This window comes from Passer domesticus, chromosome Z (assembly GCF_036417665.1).
Source record: "Passer domesticus isolate bPasDom1 chromosome Z, bPasDom1.hap1, whole genome shotgun sequence".
In the NCBI taxonomy this organism is placed as follows: Eukaryota; Metazoa; Chordata; class Aves; order Passeriformes; family Passeridae; genus Passer; species Passer domesticus.
In genome coordinates, this window is record NC_087512.1 from 38,755,846 (window position 1) to 38,771,581 (window position 15,736).

General features: G+C 37.2%; 2 protein-coding genes across 8 annotated transcripts in view; one reads left to right on the forward strand and one right to left on the reverse strand.

Moving 5' to 3' along the window:
- The window catches only part of NAA35 (N-alpha-acetyltransferase 35, NatC auxiliary subunit), a 28,913-nt gene extending 22,270 nt beyond the window's left edge, over nucleotides 1-6,643 (forward strand). The window contains exons 21-23 of the mRNA XM_064405311.1: nucleotides 944-1,066; nucleotides 2,167-2,247; nucleotides 2,733-6,643. Coding sequence (XP_064261381.1) covers nucleotides 944-1,066; nucleotides 2,167-2,247; nucleotides 2,733-2,792 — 264 coding nt within the window. The 3' untranslated portion in view covers nucleotides 2,793-6,643. The remainder of the gene's footprint in view (nucleotides 1-943; nucleotides 1,067-2,166; nucleotides 2,248-2,732) is intronic.
- Nucleotides 6,631-15,736, reverse strand: part of GOLM1 (golgi membrane protein 1) — a 36,893-nt gene continuing 27,787 nt past the window's right edge. For all 7 annotated transcript variants that reach the window (XM_064405319.1, XM_064405316.1, XM_064405315.1 and 4 more), the window contains 5 exons: nucleotides 14,895-15,021; nucleotides 10,870-10,999; nucleotides 9,384-9,671; nucleotides 7,288-7,401; nucleotides 6,631-6,974 (listed from right to left, as the gene is read on the reverse strand). In XM_064405319.1, coding sequence (XP_064261389.1) covers nucleotides 6,913-6,974; nucleotides 7,288-7,401; nucleotides 9,384-9,671; nucleotides 10,870-10,999; nucleotides 14,895-15,021 — 721 coding nt within the window. In that variant the 3' untranslated portion in view covers nucleotides 6,631-6,912. The remainder of the gene's footprint in view (nucleotides 6,975-7,287; nucleotides 7,402-9,383; nucleotides 9,672-10,869; nucleotides 11,000-14,894; nucleotides 15,022-15,736) is intronic.

A 15,736-nucleotide genomic window follows, 5' to 3' on the forward strand; every position in this document is an offset into this window, starting at 1 on the left:
GCTTTGTAACTGTCTTTCAAGTAGCTGTAGGCTGCTATTAAAATTACCCATTAGCATCCTTCCTGTAAAAATTGAAAATGTCCAGGTCCACTGACCTCTCCTTGTGGCTTATATGCTCTAGGCACCCAACCATCTCCACATCTCAGCTTTCCTGAACTGAGTGGATCCAGCCCTGGATGCAGTATTTCAGATAACAGAACACAAATACTGAGTTCAGGGTGATAACCTTCCTTGATATGCTGACCATACTCCTGCTAGTATAATCCCATATGAGGCTTGTCTGATTTGTAGTAAGACCACTTTGCTGGCTCATATTGAACTAGATGTTTGTAGTACCCCTGGCTGCTCACCCAGCTGGTTATTAGTCTCACTTGTGGGGTTAGTCTGTATTGAAACAGTGCTATTTTCTATTCCAGTTACTCTTCCCCAGTTTAATGTTACAAATTGTTGTAGTGGAAATTAAGAAATTATCATGGTCTTGTCATTAAAGGTTTTTTTTAATCCGTAATCAAGAAAAAATTTGAAGAATTAAAATTATATAAAATGAAGTTTTGTAGTTTCAGCATCTGACTTGGTGTAGCTTTGTATATCTACTTTTTTCCTATAATATCATACCCTGTTTTGTGCCACTGTTAAAGCAAATGAATGGCGACTTGTTCAAGAGAGAGACTGTTTCATAAAGATTATGAGAATCTCATTATGTTTCATTATGCTCACTGTAGTACTTGAGCACTGTGTTGTTGCTTGGGTTTTGCCATTTTAAGTAAATATTTCCAACTTCAGTTTTGATTTTTTCAATATTTACTTGATTTCAAATTTCAAAATTTAGTTGACGTCACTCTTCTCTTGAATACAGTAATGTGATAAAAACAATCTCCTGGCAATTTTTAATTTCAATTTTATATATTTTAATATGTATTTATGTTTTTCTGTAACACACTAGGAAATGTCTGATTTAAATAAGTATAGCCCACCTCCTCAGTCATCAGATCTCTACATGGCAGCTAGCAAGCACTACCAGCAAGCTAAAATGATTCTTGAGAATATTCCGAATCCAGACAATGAGGTAAGACTGAAATACTAGGAAAACGAGTATTTGCTCAAAATAGAGTGGTTTTTTTCAGCTGGATCTCCTTGAGATCCAAAATGTACTTCATCAAAGTGGTGAGCAAAGTTGAGTGCTTTGATTAAAGAGTAGACAGTGGTCTGTTTCAGTACATCGGCTAGCATAAAGTTGTGCTCGCTGTTAAAAAAAAAAGTTCTCTCTGCTGTGGACCTAAGATGCTGGATAGTAGCTTATTTCCTTGCATGTTGCCTTCTAGCCCCTTTCTAAAAGCACAGCACTTTTAACCAGACAGTGATAACATGCCTGTCATGCTTAGTTGGCATCTAGTAATTCAGACCTGAGAATTCCTCACCTGAGAGGTGAGGAAAATAGGTTTGAATATCATTATGATGAAAAGAGGATTGAGTTTGGCACTTGTTCCCTGGAGCAGTTTTCTCAGCACTGAGCTGTAAACAGGGGTAGCAATTTCTCCCTCTGTCTATAGCCTAAAACCTTAAGTGTCTGTGACTGTATTTTGGAGCAAGGAGGATGCTTTTTGTGTCACATCTAAGCAGATTAAGAATAGTTACAGGATTAGGTTCTTCTGAGAATTTAGGACTCACTTTTTCCTCTCTGGATCATGGTGGTACTCACACATGAGCTATCCATTTGAGGCCAAGATAGTTAAGAGGTAGTTTTGAGCACATCCAGAGAACCTCCATGCAAAAAGCCACCAATTTCATGCATGAGTTCCTCTTACCATTGTGCTGCGATGTTGAAGATTAGATGCCTAGAGTCTATCTATACTTTATTTGTGTGGGTGCCACAGAACTTGCTGTAGTTCCCAAGTTTTTGTTCAAGAATTGTTAAAGCTGTGGTTTCTGTGGCCTGTCAAATTTTTTTAAAAGTGACTAATAAAATAAATTTACCCTTCATTAAATTTAATTAATTCAGCTGTTTCAGATTTAAAAACAAATCTGAAACAGTCTGACCTCTGTTAAACAGATCCTGTAAGAAAACTCCTGTATTGCTAATAGAATATCAACATTACAGTATTATCTTTGAAATAATTGTGAGGTCAAATGCTTTGACTTGAAGACTTCTTTCTGTTTTATGTTTAGGTCAATCGAATTCTAAAAGTTGCAAAACCCAATATTGTGGTCATGAAGCTGCTGGCAGGAGGCCACAAGAAAGACTCTAAGGTAAGGAAATGCCAGCTCAATTGAACATAAAAAGTAGTAATACATACATTAAGGTTGGATTCAATGATTTGGAGATATTCCAACATGAATGGTTCATCTAATTCTGTGTAAAGCCACCATAGATCTCTTAAGAGCCAAATGAGCACATTCAAGCTGTAGTTACTCTACGAACAGGACAAGTAACTTTATTTTTCCCCTGGAAATAGTTTGTTGTAGTTAACTAAATATGGAAAATTCTAACCTATAAAAGTTTTGAGAAAAAAAATGGGGAAAAGCATGTTGGACAACAGAGTATAAGGGTACTCTACAATAGCGGGAACAGCAGCTTGTGTGAACAAAGTTATGAGAGTGCTGTCTGCCACAAGGACTGTGTTTTTTCAATCTGTTGCTGTTTAATTTTTTTTCTGTCTGCACGTTGTTCTTGTAATGAGTATTAAATGGAGTAGTACTGCTGTCTAATATCTAATCTTAAATCTTCTTTAAAGGTTCCTCCAGAATTTGACTTCTCTCCTCACAAATATTTCCCAGTTGTGAAGCTTGTTTGAAGTACAAGAGATTTTTTTAGAATACCTGAAGAATATCTGTAGCAGATAGCAGCTCTCAGAGAGGGAATAACTAGTGCTGCACTCGGACTACGAGGGACGTCCAGGATAAAAATACTGTCACATGGAATAGCTGTAGTCTGCTGCCTTTATGTGATTTGAATGACAACTGCTGTTTTAAAGTGGTTTGTATAAAGTTTATTGGATTTTGTGCGTGAAACTGATCTTAATCAACTGTATTATTAAAGAATGTTGTATCCTACTTGATATCATTACAGACTTTAATCATAAATAATTTTTATTACTGTGTTCTGACAAAGTGGTGCATTAGGAACTGAATAAAAATCATGCAATAGAGCCTCATGTTTGATGTGCACAGCTAAGCTACTGCATTTACAAAGTCACTTGGAGAAATTTTGAGTTTCTGTAGTTTTGTTTAATTGTATCAGAATTGCTCACTTTACAAGTAGAGAAATCTTGGGGTTTTTTCCTCACTACATCCTCCAAGCTGAAATGATCTCTAGAGATCAAGAGCACATGAAAGTTAGTCATTGAGCAGTTCAGTGAATGATTCCTAGCTGGATATTTGGAATTTGTTCCTTTGTCTTTGTTCTCCAAGTGCTGGAGCATCTGCACAGCAGACACTCCAGTAGTCATTAGCAATAGTACCAGACAGTGAAGACTCTATTTTACCAACTCTGCAACTTTGTTACAATCCTAGTATTTGCTCATGCAAACAAGGGATTGCTACATTTGCATGATTTTTATTCTCCATTTTTGACTGCAATTAGGTTGCTGCATCCTATTGTCTTCTGTAGTAATTTTCACGTAGATTTCCAAAACTGGAGAAGCCCCAAACCTATCCCTGCCTTCCTGGAATAGTTATGCCTTCCAAGCTTTCAGATGTGAAATAACCGAGGTAAGCTGTTGTGTTGTAGCAGAAGAGCAGCCAAGGAAAAAATTATTTTCCTTTGCTACAAGCAAGGAAAAACTGTTAAAAAAGTGGACGTGGCCCTGGCCAAATCATACCCAGGCCATACAAGCAAATACTTTGTTGGACATGACAATTCTTCATTTTTGTGTACAATGACTTTCACTGTAGGGATGAGCTTGTAACTCCATACTGGCCCTACAAGACATTTTTTGGTGTTAATACCATAACCTGATTTTACTGTGAATTAATATCACTTCAGCTTCATCCCCTGAGCAGCAGCACTGCCGAGCTACAGCTTGAAAACAATGAGTAACCTCTGAAGTGGAACACCCACTTGTCTTCCAGCAATTTGCAGCTTCCTGAAATAAGCAGAAGTACTGTCCTGAAGACATGTTTTTCCCAAATTCTCTGCTAACGAGATGGTATATCACATTACATGTTTGCTTATCATCATGATTAATATATTTGAATGCTTCCATATAGCTGCCAAAGGAAGAATAAAAAGCCTGGAATATGTAGAGGTAAAATGGCACAGAACATTCATCTGGCTTCTTGTAAATAGTCACAAAATCTTTCCCATCTTAAAGATCCTGAACTACATGACAGTAGCTCAAGTCTTTTACTTGCCTTTTCTCCAAAGCAAGCAGCAAGTAAAAGACAAAGCAAATTACATGTGATTTGTGGAACCAAGAAAATAGTAATAATAATATTTCCCCTTTTCATTACAATTAGAACTGGATGAATTGTACAAAATACCATCAGTACACTAGAGAAGATTACTTTTAAATGCTTACCTAAAATGGATTAAGTTTAGTTGGAAAGAGAACCAAACCAAAGTGCTAATATAACACCAAGATGATTAGGGAAAAGCAGTAATGCCTCACACAACAAAAAACTTCAGTGAGAGACAACACTATATACACCACAGTTCCAAATTAATCTCTTTTAATTCTAAAATTCTGTACATTAGATATATAGGCCTCTTGCCTACTAGAAATCTAGATTGAAGCACTTGGAGTCACTGTGAATAAAACTGTATTCCTTCATTTTGAACATTGCTCTTATGGATGTTTTCAGACCCTTTGCCCTCAGAGGTCTGCAAGTGTGCTTTGTACAGAGGTGGTCATATTTATGGAGGACAACATCCAGTTGGCTAGGAGAAGCCCAAAGATGTACAGACGCACAGCCAAAACAACTAGTTTTAAAATAATCCTCTGGCAATATATTAATTACCCTTAAATGTTTGATTCTTTGGAATTTTTAACTTGATACTGGTAAAGCTATTCATTCAATTGAATATAGTGTTTCACTGTCTATTTTTTACTGTTAGAATATATGCTTTTTAACAATCAATATTAAATTCCTGGTCAACTTAAATCCCAGCTGCATAATTGTTTACAGATTAAGTCCTAGGAAAATGCTCAGAAAATGGGTAAATATTTTTATCCAAATTATGGGTAAACACTTTGATGTTCAAACATGTCATTACTTGCAAAAAAAAAAAAATCCCAGTAACCTGAGTTCCCAATACTTGTCAAAAGACATTCCTCATTCCTCTTCTGTCCTGTTTACAAGCATGTTTTCCCTGCTGTATTGACTGTAGTAGCCTAGAGCAGTTAGGTCTTACTTAAATGGTGAAAAACTGTTAGTGAACTGTTTCTGTGTTTAGGCTTAACAAGTATCTTTTGATTTAAACTCTAACTTTCATTTGATGACTCCTTTCATACCCAAAAGAACTAGCTTCATCTTAAGGTACAGGAGCTATAAACTAGTACACTGAAGAATGACACAGCACAAAAGGAGTTACAAAGTGACATGCTTTAACAGAAAGCAAAGACAAATTTGTTTTTTTTTAAAATGGAATGCTGGTTGGCAAGTTGGCAGCTGTCTGGCTGCTGTGCTGTCTCAATAGAGGTTGGTTCATACTCACAATATTCTAAACACAGGTGCCAGTCTTGGGAGCAGACACAAATATAAAAATTTCTTAAACCAGCTGGTTATACATGGTGGTTGGACTGCAGTAAAGGGTGCCTTTGTGGTAAGTAGAGGGCATTTTGTAGCTCACAGCAAGTAAAATAGTTTTTAGTTTACATTTAACAAGTTACAGAAAAGACTGCAGAACATTAACAAGATGATACATTGTGATTAACATACAACTTCACAACAACTAAATCTTCACCTGTGGAAGACACTGCCTTGTCTTCTATATGCATAATCTGGTTACCTCCTTAAGTCCAGCAGAGAAGATTAGTCACGCTGAACAGCTGAGATTGCTGTCCTACAAAGCAACTGTTGTACAAAATGCATTTGCATTCTTCTGTTTTCACAAAAGACAGTGTCTGGGTGGAGTAAAGGGTAGTTATAGGACAGCATTTCAGAGGGCTTCTGTCATGAAAAGTTTATGAGTTTGAATTTTTATGCTACACTTGTGCCCGGTAGTGGTAACCAAGCCAAACTGTAGTACTGACCTTGTGGAATCCAGCAAAGCTTTCAGAAAAATCTTCCTGGCTAATCTCTTAGCAAGAAGCTTCTATTGTCTGAATGTTTTGGTTTTTTTTAAAACTTTGAAGCTAAGAACACATCTTGCCAGTGTACTGTAGGAATTTAATTTAGAGGCCCAGGTACATATATCATTCTGCATAGTATCTGAAGACTACAATTGTGCTTTCTCAGTCTGTGTTGCAGTAAAAAAGTGCCAGAACAGGCACAAGGGTAGACTGCAGCATGGACTGGTTTTCATCCTTCCTGTGTTCTGTTACAGTAACACAGCCCCTTAAATTCTTAAAACTAAGCTGGGGATTTCTCTACTGTGCATTGCTCAGCAGAGAGATCCATCCTTGTCAGAGGACTTATCATCTGCCACCAATCCACCCATAGGCTTACAGAAGTATGACTGTACAAGGTAGCCAACTTCAAAGTTACTAATTTTATTGCTACCTGATTGCAATTTTATAATTGATAGGAAGGAGAAAGCCATTGCAGAGGCCAAAATGCTTTGAATCAAGCCTCCAGAGATTTACTTCTTTTCCTCACTGCAACAGTACTAAAACTTCACAAGAAAATACTACTTCATTTGGGCCCTTAGTCAAGCCTTTAGAAGATAATCAAAACTTTCTAAGATCACTTTGCTTGGATCATTGCTGCATTTGGAGGAAGAGGTGACTCAGTTGTATCATGACCTTCCTTTGTTCACTTCTGTCGTCCTTCACCATTGTCAGGTAAGTGGTTCTTTGTATCTTCATGGTTTTGAACTAATGAGGGGAAAAAAAGGAAAAGGAAAAGGTACAGAAATCTCTTAAGAGGCAGTAGTTCTTCATATAGAAAGTTCTATCTAGAAAACAAATTTTGTAAGGACTATTAAATACTATATAGTACAGTAAAGTTACAGATATCAATTAACGAGTAGGTTCAATGATGCAGAAAATACATCACACTACAAACATGGGGGAAAGTTAAAAAAAACCCAGAAATTAGCTAGGTATCACTTGTTGCAGGATACCATGCAAAATATGATCTTAACGCTTTAACCATATTTAGGTTAAAACTGGGTTTTTTCTTTTTTACCATTTTCACTCCCAGCAAGTGCTGCTTGCTTGTCAGTTTCTGATTCAGCTTCATTCACATCTGAATTGTAATCGACATCCTTGTCCTGGTTCACTGCTTCACGGTCCCGTTTGTCTGGAAGATTAAAATAAAGTCATTTTATGCTATACCATCTGCACACAAGAAGAGTGACTGTAAACATCTTCCACAGAATTAGGTTGCTGCTGAATGAATTGCTCTTCTGAGTAGGTTTTTATATTATTTTTTCTTTGAAGTGTTAATTTTCAGAGCAACTTTGGCTGTAAATCCTGCCAAAGTAGATAAAAGATAATCTTTTGGGATTTGGAAAGCATAGCAAAATCAGCTAGCACTCTGATGAATATAAAGAAGGAGCACTGCATCATTTCAGAATACACTGAATGACAGCCTAAGGAAGGGCAAAACCTGAAGTAATTGCTGAAAACCCCTTCTTGTTTTAGCTTGTCCAGCAAGAAGAATGCTATAACTATAGTAAAAAGTGTTAAATGATGTGCCAGGTTGTCACAAAAGTACTTTTCTCCTAGAAGATTTCCTTCACCCAGCCATTAACTGCTCTCAATCAACATTTCTTGACTATCACATTTCTTTATATAGAGGACTCAGACATAAATGGTAAAATTTCTGATTGCCAAACTATTGTCCGTATTTTTCAAATAATCAACCAGAAAAAAAGGTAACAGCAGAGAGGTGTAAGCAAACCTCACTTAAGATGGATCACAGCTTCTCTTCTAAATGTTCTTAAAACAAACCTTCCAGTTAGTAAGCGGCTAACAAAGAGGCTTGAAAATTTTAAGCCTTATGTCATTCATGTTCAGACCACCACATGCAATAGATTTTTATAGTTATGGACCTAAATGTCTAAAAATTTCAGAAGCAGCTCTTATTGAAAGAGGATGCCATGGACTACTGAAGAAGTCTTTCTACCTTAAGCTCCTTTGGCTACAAGGAACCTGTACAGTAAGGTTGAATAATAAAGCCTGAACATCCTCCTAGCCTTTTTAGCTCACAGAAATGCAGGCCTTTGAAAGTGAGTTTTCATGGGCTGCATGGCAGAGATTTTTCCTTGCACTAATTGTTGGATGATTTTTTAAAAATCTAATCTTTCTGCTATTTACTTCCATGAAAATTAAAACAGTTTAGGTAACTTGTAATTACATCTCTTTGGGGTATAGCCTGATCTGGCCAGCATCTTTTAGGACTAGCTGGAAAAATACTGCTTTAGCAATGCAGATGAGATTATTTATCCCTGCCAAGTTAGCAACAATATTAACACTGAAACCTAAAATTCTAAGGATGCGTTTACTAGAAAAGCATAAACAGCATATTTTGTGGGCATCAATTCCTGCTCTGACTGCCATAAGGCTGCCTTTTGATTACTTTAGGCTACTGACACCAAATCCCTCAAGACAGTGGAATGTCTAGACACTGGTCAGATTTAGCCACAGTATCAATACTCTGCTGCTTGGTGCTGTTGAGATGTGTAGCTCAGGGTCACTTGACACATGCCAGAAACTGGCACCGTTACAATATCTCATCCATGTTTTTGAAGACTCACAACAGTAAACTTCAGGTATCTGAAGTCCGAGTCACCAGTTTTATTCATGGTAGCTAATTTTGAAATACGAATAGCTAGTATTCACACACTGACACTGTAAAAAGACTAACTGCAAAACATCCATGCGTCTGTCCTCTACTCATCAATGCTTTGGATGATTAACATCTCATTCTTTTCAGATGCATCACATTATTTTAAAGCCCCAATACCAAAAAGTTTTGGGGTGAATTTCCATCAACACTTTGTAGAGCCACTGGAGAGATAGTAGGGCTGTTAGGGTGATGCAGATGAACTCAGCTTGGCAGCTTCATGTTGCACAATCAGAAGCCTCCATCTTTAACTCATGGATTGTAGGTGACTGCTCAGGACTGACACCTTCCATATCACATTGGCCTTTATGAAAACTTGTATTAAGTCTGGCCAGCTTCCACCACTGTTGTAGAAATCATGCCCTATTCCACACTTTAATTTCTTTACTTTTCATCTTGTTACTGTTTTTAACAATACATGACGTGCTACAAACCGGCCTTTCCAGGGAGCAAGTCATCCTGCTTATCATCGTAATTTAGGAACTGTTCCCTCTCAACTTCCTCACTGGCAGCCTGCTCTGCTGCTGGCTCTGACATATCTTGCCCAGCTACATGTTTCTCATCCTCAGGTGGATTTGGGTCCTTCTCTGACACAGGCAGCATCTCCTTGTGACCTGCAGCAGCCTTGAGCGACTCTTGAGGTTTTTCCAACTGACTAGAAAGCTGCTCTTCTTCTGCCTCAGGGTCCTGTTTTCTCATGTCAGTTGGGCTGTCTGTTCTTTCTGAAAACAACAAAAATGATTCTGAGTTAAAACAAAATGCTTTCCAGTGGGGCACAAGTTAAAAACCTTTAATAAAGAACGCTTTATATTTCTCACTAAATGATTGGTTTCCTCTGAAATAATATCTTCCAATACCAAAGATAAATACCAAAGATAAGACAACTTGTGTTTTTCCTACTGGGAACAGCTAAATAAGGAAATTTTATTTACTGTCAACAGATTCATGCTTCCTTAAAATTTTGGTATGTGTGGTTGGGCAAGAAATAGAGAAGTTTAAATAGAAATTGTGGTGACCTATATAGGCATTAGGTTTCTGTGTGTTACATCTCATTATCAACAATAAAATTGATTTGGTGTTCAAAAAAGTAGCTCAGGACAAAGCATCACATAGGCAGATTTGCAAGTGTCCAAGCCTGTTCTTGTTCAAGTGCAAGAGTACTATAATGTTTAGTTGACATTAGCATATATCTTTTCACCAGTATCTGCATTTCTAATTTTAAAAATGCATGAAATTTCTCAACTAAACTATATGTAGATGCTGTCTTCAGCTGCTAGCTCTCTAAAATGAGAGTTGCATGCTCACAAGATTGTAATTTAAGATAGCATGTAAGAGTAAATAAATTTAAGAATTGAATTTCTACCACACACACTCCTATGCAAAACAGACATACAAGGATACATTCATTCAAATTAATAGTTTCTGAAGTTTAGTGCCAAAAGGAACCATTAGGCTAACTAACCTAAACCCATTTGTATAATTTCTTTCACTTGCATTTTGCTCAATGACAACACATGGGAAGTATGGATGTGTGTTTGTTGTAAGCCTAACTTTCACCTATTCCACATGGAGGAGGGATACCAGGCTGAATATGTCAAACTTACTAAGAAAGTAAATTTTAAGTATGCTTGAAAATTATTCCTTCCAAAAGTTGGGTATTTTCTCCACATTAAATGAGGAAGATGACTCCAGAATTGTGAATATTTCTATTTTCTGATGTGTGCAACATACCTACTACAACAAAACTGCACCAACAAATCTGAGTAAGTCTTCCTTCAGCTGGAAACCTGACTGATGTTCAGACTGTTGGTGTCATTTTTTTCATCTTTATTTGGTGTACAAAAATGTTCCTAAATGTTCAGTTTACAGAAAACAACCTTTCTTAACCAGTTGTTAGCCAGACAAGGATTTTCATCTCACCTTTAGCCTGCATAAGGTCTGTCTTTCTTATTGTAGGTACTGCTTTAGGAACATCTTCATTGGTTTTCTGCTGTTCCAAGTCAGCCTGCTTGAACCCTGTTTGCTTCAAGGCTGGCAGTTGAGTATCAACCTGTAAAGTGAATGCAGCAGATAAGCACTGGTCTATATAACTGCACCTATATTTGGAAAGGGAAGTAGAATTTACGTAAGAATTTTGCACAGAGAAAAAAATCCCAACACACTCAGAAATATTTGGACTGAAATTTTTATTGGTAATAGATGTACTGTACAATTCTGAATATGCAGTAATGTTTCTATGTAACAGCATCAGAATTTCAACATACCTTATTTAACTGCAGCTAATGATGAGATTACTGTCCTTGGTTATATTGTATGTCAGAGTTGGCATATTTGCCTACCTGAGACCCGCTTCCATCTCCTCCCTATCTCAGTATCTAGTGGCTGGCAGTCCTGTGCTTGGTGCTGTCCCTGTCAGTGAATCCCCTCATCTGTAGCATATGGAATAGGGAGCTCCAGAATGCCATGTCATCACCTCTCCATAAATTACTCCCAGACCACGTGAATTAAGTATTTGGGAAGGTAGGTTTGTAGTATACCTCTTAAGAGACACAGGACTCAACTTATGATTCACCATTAATTCCAGGTGAAAATGAAAGATGGTCAGTGAACTGAGGGATGTACCCAGGGGCTTTCACACAGGTGAAATTAAGAAAGCCCATACTCAAGGAGGGGAATCTGGAGCTGCCTGTAGAGAATGGTGATTTCTGGCTATGTCCTCCATGTTTCTGGAGTTGCGTGAAGGTAGAAGAGGTTTGAAAAGATGGGATGGGCATGCTTCCCCTAATGTAGGCCTATGGTTCATATGGTACCCCTTGAAGCACTCAGGCTGTTCTGTTTATGGTCATTGCTCATGCAGTCAAGACCCTGCTTGCCCTGATATATGGAGTTATTCTTTCCCCACTGTCATCTTAGAAACACTAAATGAGGGTATAAAGCCAGGGCCAGTGGGGAAAGAGCAGAGCTCAGTTGTTTGTGGATGAATTTACGAGAACAAGCAAAGAGAAAGAATTGAGAGGAAACCCATTTGTTCTATGGGGATTTTTTGGTTGCATTTTTATTTTTTGTTTCATTAAAAAAAAAGCCAAATATGCAGAAAAAGAGCAAGCATATGCACATTCAGAGATACAAACCTCTTTGTGTCTGGTACCATACGAATGACTGGGCAATCTTATGGTACAGGAAGTCTCACAGTTGACAGTATTGTTTTCTGTTACCAGTTGTCATTGGTACTGTCAAGACTGTAGGTTCCCATTTATCTAAGGAGGGCAGTAAAACACTATGTTGCCAAATGTTCATTCAGTCATTTGGAAAAATGACCACAGACAGAAGTAGGTCAGTTACCAAGAAGCCAGATTTGCAGCATGACTACTTGGCTGTTTTGAAAAGCACTTAATTTCCACCAAAGCCAGGCAGAACAAGATCTTTTTGTGTCAACACCATGAAGCCCAGTATCAGCAACTAATCTAGCATTAATGCTTGGTTAGTGCAGTAAAGATATTCAGAAGAACTCCATCTTCCTTCAATCAGTAAAACAAAAACACTGTGTTTAAACATGGTTCTGTTATGTAAACATTTTAGCTCCTTAAGATCAACTCTCTATAGTAGAAGTCATCAGAAACTGAACGTAAGACCTTTTTTCGCTTTTTGTTGGGCATGAATTCTTCTGCAAAAATACTGAGCCTGGACTTAACAGCAAAAAGTTACCTATTAATTACACATGCAAAATCCCTTTACTTGCCTTAAATTTCTAGCTAAGTAATTCTTAATGTCAAATAGATTCAAAAGGTTTATACTGATTTTTTAAAAATTTAAGTAGTTGGATAAAAAGATCGTAATTTAACATACTGTATTTTCTTCAGCCAAGAAGTATACATAATTCTTCAAATTATAGAGCGCTAAGTAAAGCTGTTTAGTTATTAACCAACCAACACTCCATTTTCTTTCTGTTTTAAGACAGATTTTTCTATTACATAAGCACATACATCTTAAAAATAGGAATTACTCCAGCTTAAAACACTGGCCAAAAACATACATAAATTTGTCAGCGTCATCTTGCACTAACTATAACTGTGTATGCTTTTATAAAAGCAAAAGGTTGAAATTCTTGGGCAAGCAAACAACTGAGAAAGTTACAGCTTTGCCAAAGAAACACTGCCACAGATACTAGGAAACACAAACAGACTGAAATTATTTAGGCAGTAGCTATATTATCCGTTAGCTCATTTGAGACCACCCTATTTATATATAAAAAGAATAAGAGATAACCTGCCCTGCCTTACAGATAATCTGTTTTGAGTAAAATTTGCCTCCAACTACACGCTTTTGTTCAGGAGACTGAAATTGTCCTGCAGAGGGAGGGGCTTCAGTAAAACTCCTCAAGTTCCTTCTCAGATAATTTATCTTCCAAACTGAAAGTGGTAAAAAACCCTCAAAAATACAACAAACACATACACAAATAAACAAAGAAAAGGAATCTAGTGCAAGTAATTGTAATTAAAACCTGTTGCAAAGCCACACTAAAAATTAAGTTGGCCATCTCTTTATTAGGGTCTTCCCTAAGTCAACTTTCTTAAACAAGATATATTTGATTAATACATCCTCTCCAAATTATGCAGATTCTATTTATTTACAATGATGTACTTATTATTTACTTTTTATCTACTTATTCGATACTGTTTATAAAAACTGTTGACAAGAGCTGTAACTTTTATTTTAAGGCATAACTGGATACCACTTCCTGTTTCTAATGCTTCATTCATGTTGCAGCTCTCACATAGTGCAGGTTCCCAGGATAAAAGGTCACTTTGCTACTATAGTAGTTTTGTCTCCCCCATTTTACATAGAGGACTGAAACCATTACCTATGGGAATCTCTGGGCAGACGTTTTAGCTGTTTTCTCACACGCTTTTTCCCTTCTTTGTAAATCCAAGATTCATCCCTCACTGCCTTACCCTTTCCACTTCTGAAGCCATCAAATTTAGCCTTTTCCTAACCAAAGAGAAAAGGGTGTATTCCACTAAACCTCCACTGCCTTTGTAATGAGAGTAGGCCACTCAGGTAAAGGCCCCACTGCAGTCACATGTGAAACACCTAACTACTGAAACCTCTGTTTCTTCAGTGATCCTGAAGAAAGGGCTATTTTGATACAGAAATAAACTGGGTGCCTTCTCACACAAGAGCCTGATTGGCTCTTTCCAGGGCCATCCATATAAGCTTAATCAATCAAATCCTATTCCTGACCAAATCCCACATCAATGAAGAAGCATCAATAATTCACATGCAATGACAACAGGATGAACTGAAATCAACCTTTTCACAGGATTTTCTGCCACCCTCTGCGCCCCAGGAGAAAAAGCCAGCTGACACGCAGCCAGCCTATTTGCCAAGCATGCCCTACCCTAGTGAGCCTTCAATAGGTTCAGCAATGAATTTCCGATTCTTTGGCTCAGAATATCTGACATTAAACAGCTAAGACATTTGATTATCCCTTTATTTCTACAGTAAAATGCTGACATAAAGGACTTCTGCAAAAATTTATAGATGAACCTTGGACTACAATATTCAGGGTTTGCTGCTTCTCTGAAGTGATTCACAGCTTATCCTCATCATTAACACACAAAGCAACTAAGTACTTCAACAAAGTCAAAAGGTACTGTTAACTAAAGTTCAGTTGTGTAAATATTCCTTAAACCCACACCACTTTTGGCATCACCTCTCAAATTCTGCCCATCTCAGAGACACAGTGATTTGGAATCTCCTACAGGACATCTCCTTGTTCTGTCCTTGAAATTACCCTATTTCCCACAGATCAGAAACATTAAACAAATGCTGAAGTAGTGAAAAATTTAATGAGATGGAGTAATGCTAACAGGAGATAACAGAAAGGTAAAGAAACACTTAAGAATTACAAAAAAAGTATTTTCAAGAAATTATCCAAACCATACCTGGCTATCTTCAGTGAAGTCTTTGTTTTCTTTGATTTGTGGTACATCTCTACTCTTTTTTCTAAGCTCATCTATCCTTTCTTCACATTGTTCTTTTAATTCTTTCATCTGATTGATGCACTGTGAGCTGAAAAAAACACAAACAAGACAATTAAATCTAATCTAGACTCTTCTATAGTGTAATTTTGTACAATTATCTAATTTTTTTTCTTGATATATCTATTTTTTTCTTTATGTTTTATTACTGCCTTAACTCTACTACCTGGTTTTACATTTGAGAAGTCACTAGGAAAATATGAGGCATTGACCTAAGTCCTAAGGACAAATTCATAGTGCAGGCAAGTTCTATAGGAAGAAATTAATTTAAAATACTTTTGTCTGACAAGCTACATGATTTTTCCATTGTGTCTTTGCTAACCACTTAAGTCCAGGTAACTTAAAATCAATTGTGATCTTTGAAGCATTTCTAGTATGATTACAGAAATTAATATTTTGGTTTTAGCCAGAAAGACATAACAGAAAGTAGCAGTTGAAATAGGAAACAGATGTAATCTACTGTTCAGCAAAGTGCAGTGCTGCAAGATGCAACAAAACATGTTACAGAAATGGAGTTCAGTAAGTTCCAGAAGGAATATATTTTACATACTTTTAACAGTTACACAGCACCATTAGGATCTCAACTTTTGTGACAGCAGTCTTCTGTCTGCATCCATGCAGCCTGTCTTGCCCTCACAGCTCCCTAACTCCTAGGTAAGGTCTGCTGTTTGCAGCAGTGTTTTTCCTAAAGCTGCCAGGGCAGTGTTCTCCCCTTCTGTGGATGTGCTGGGGATCCTGTGCAAAGC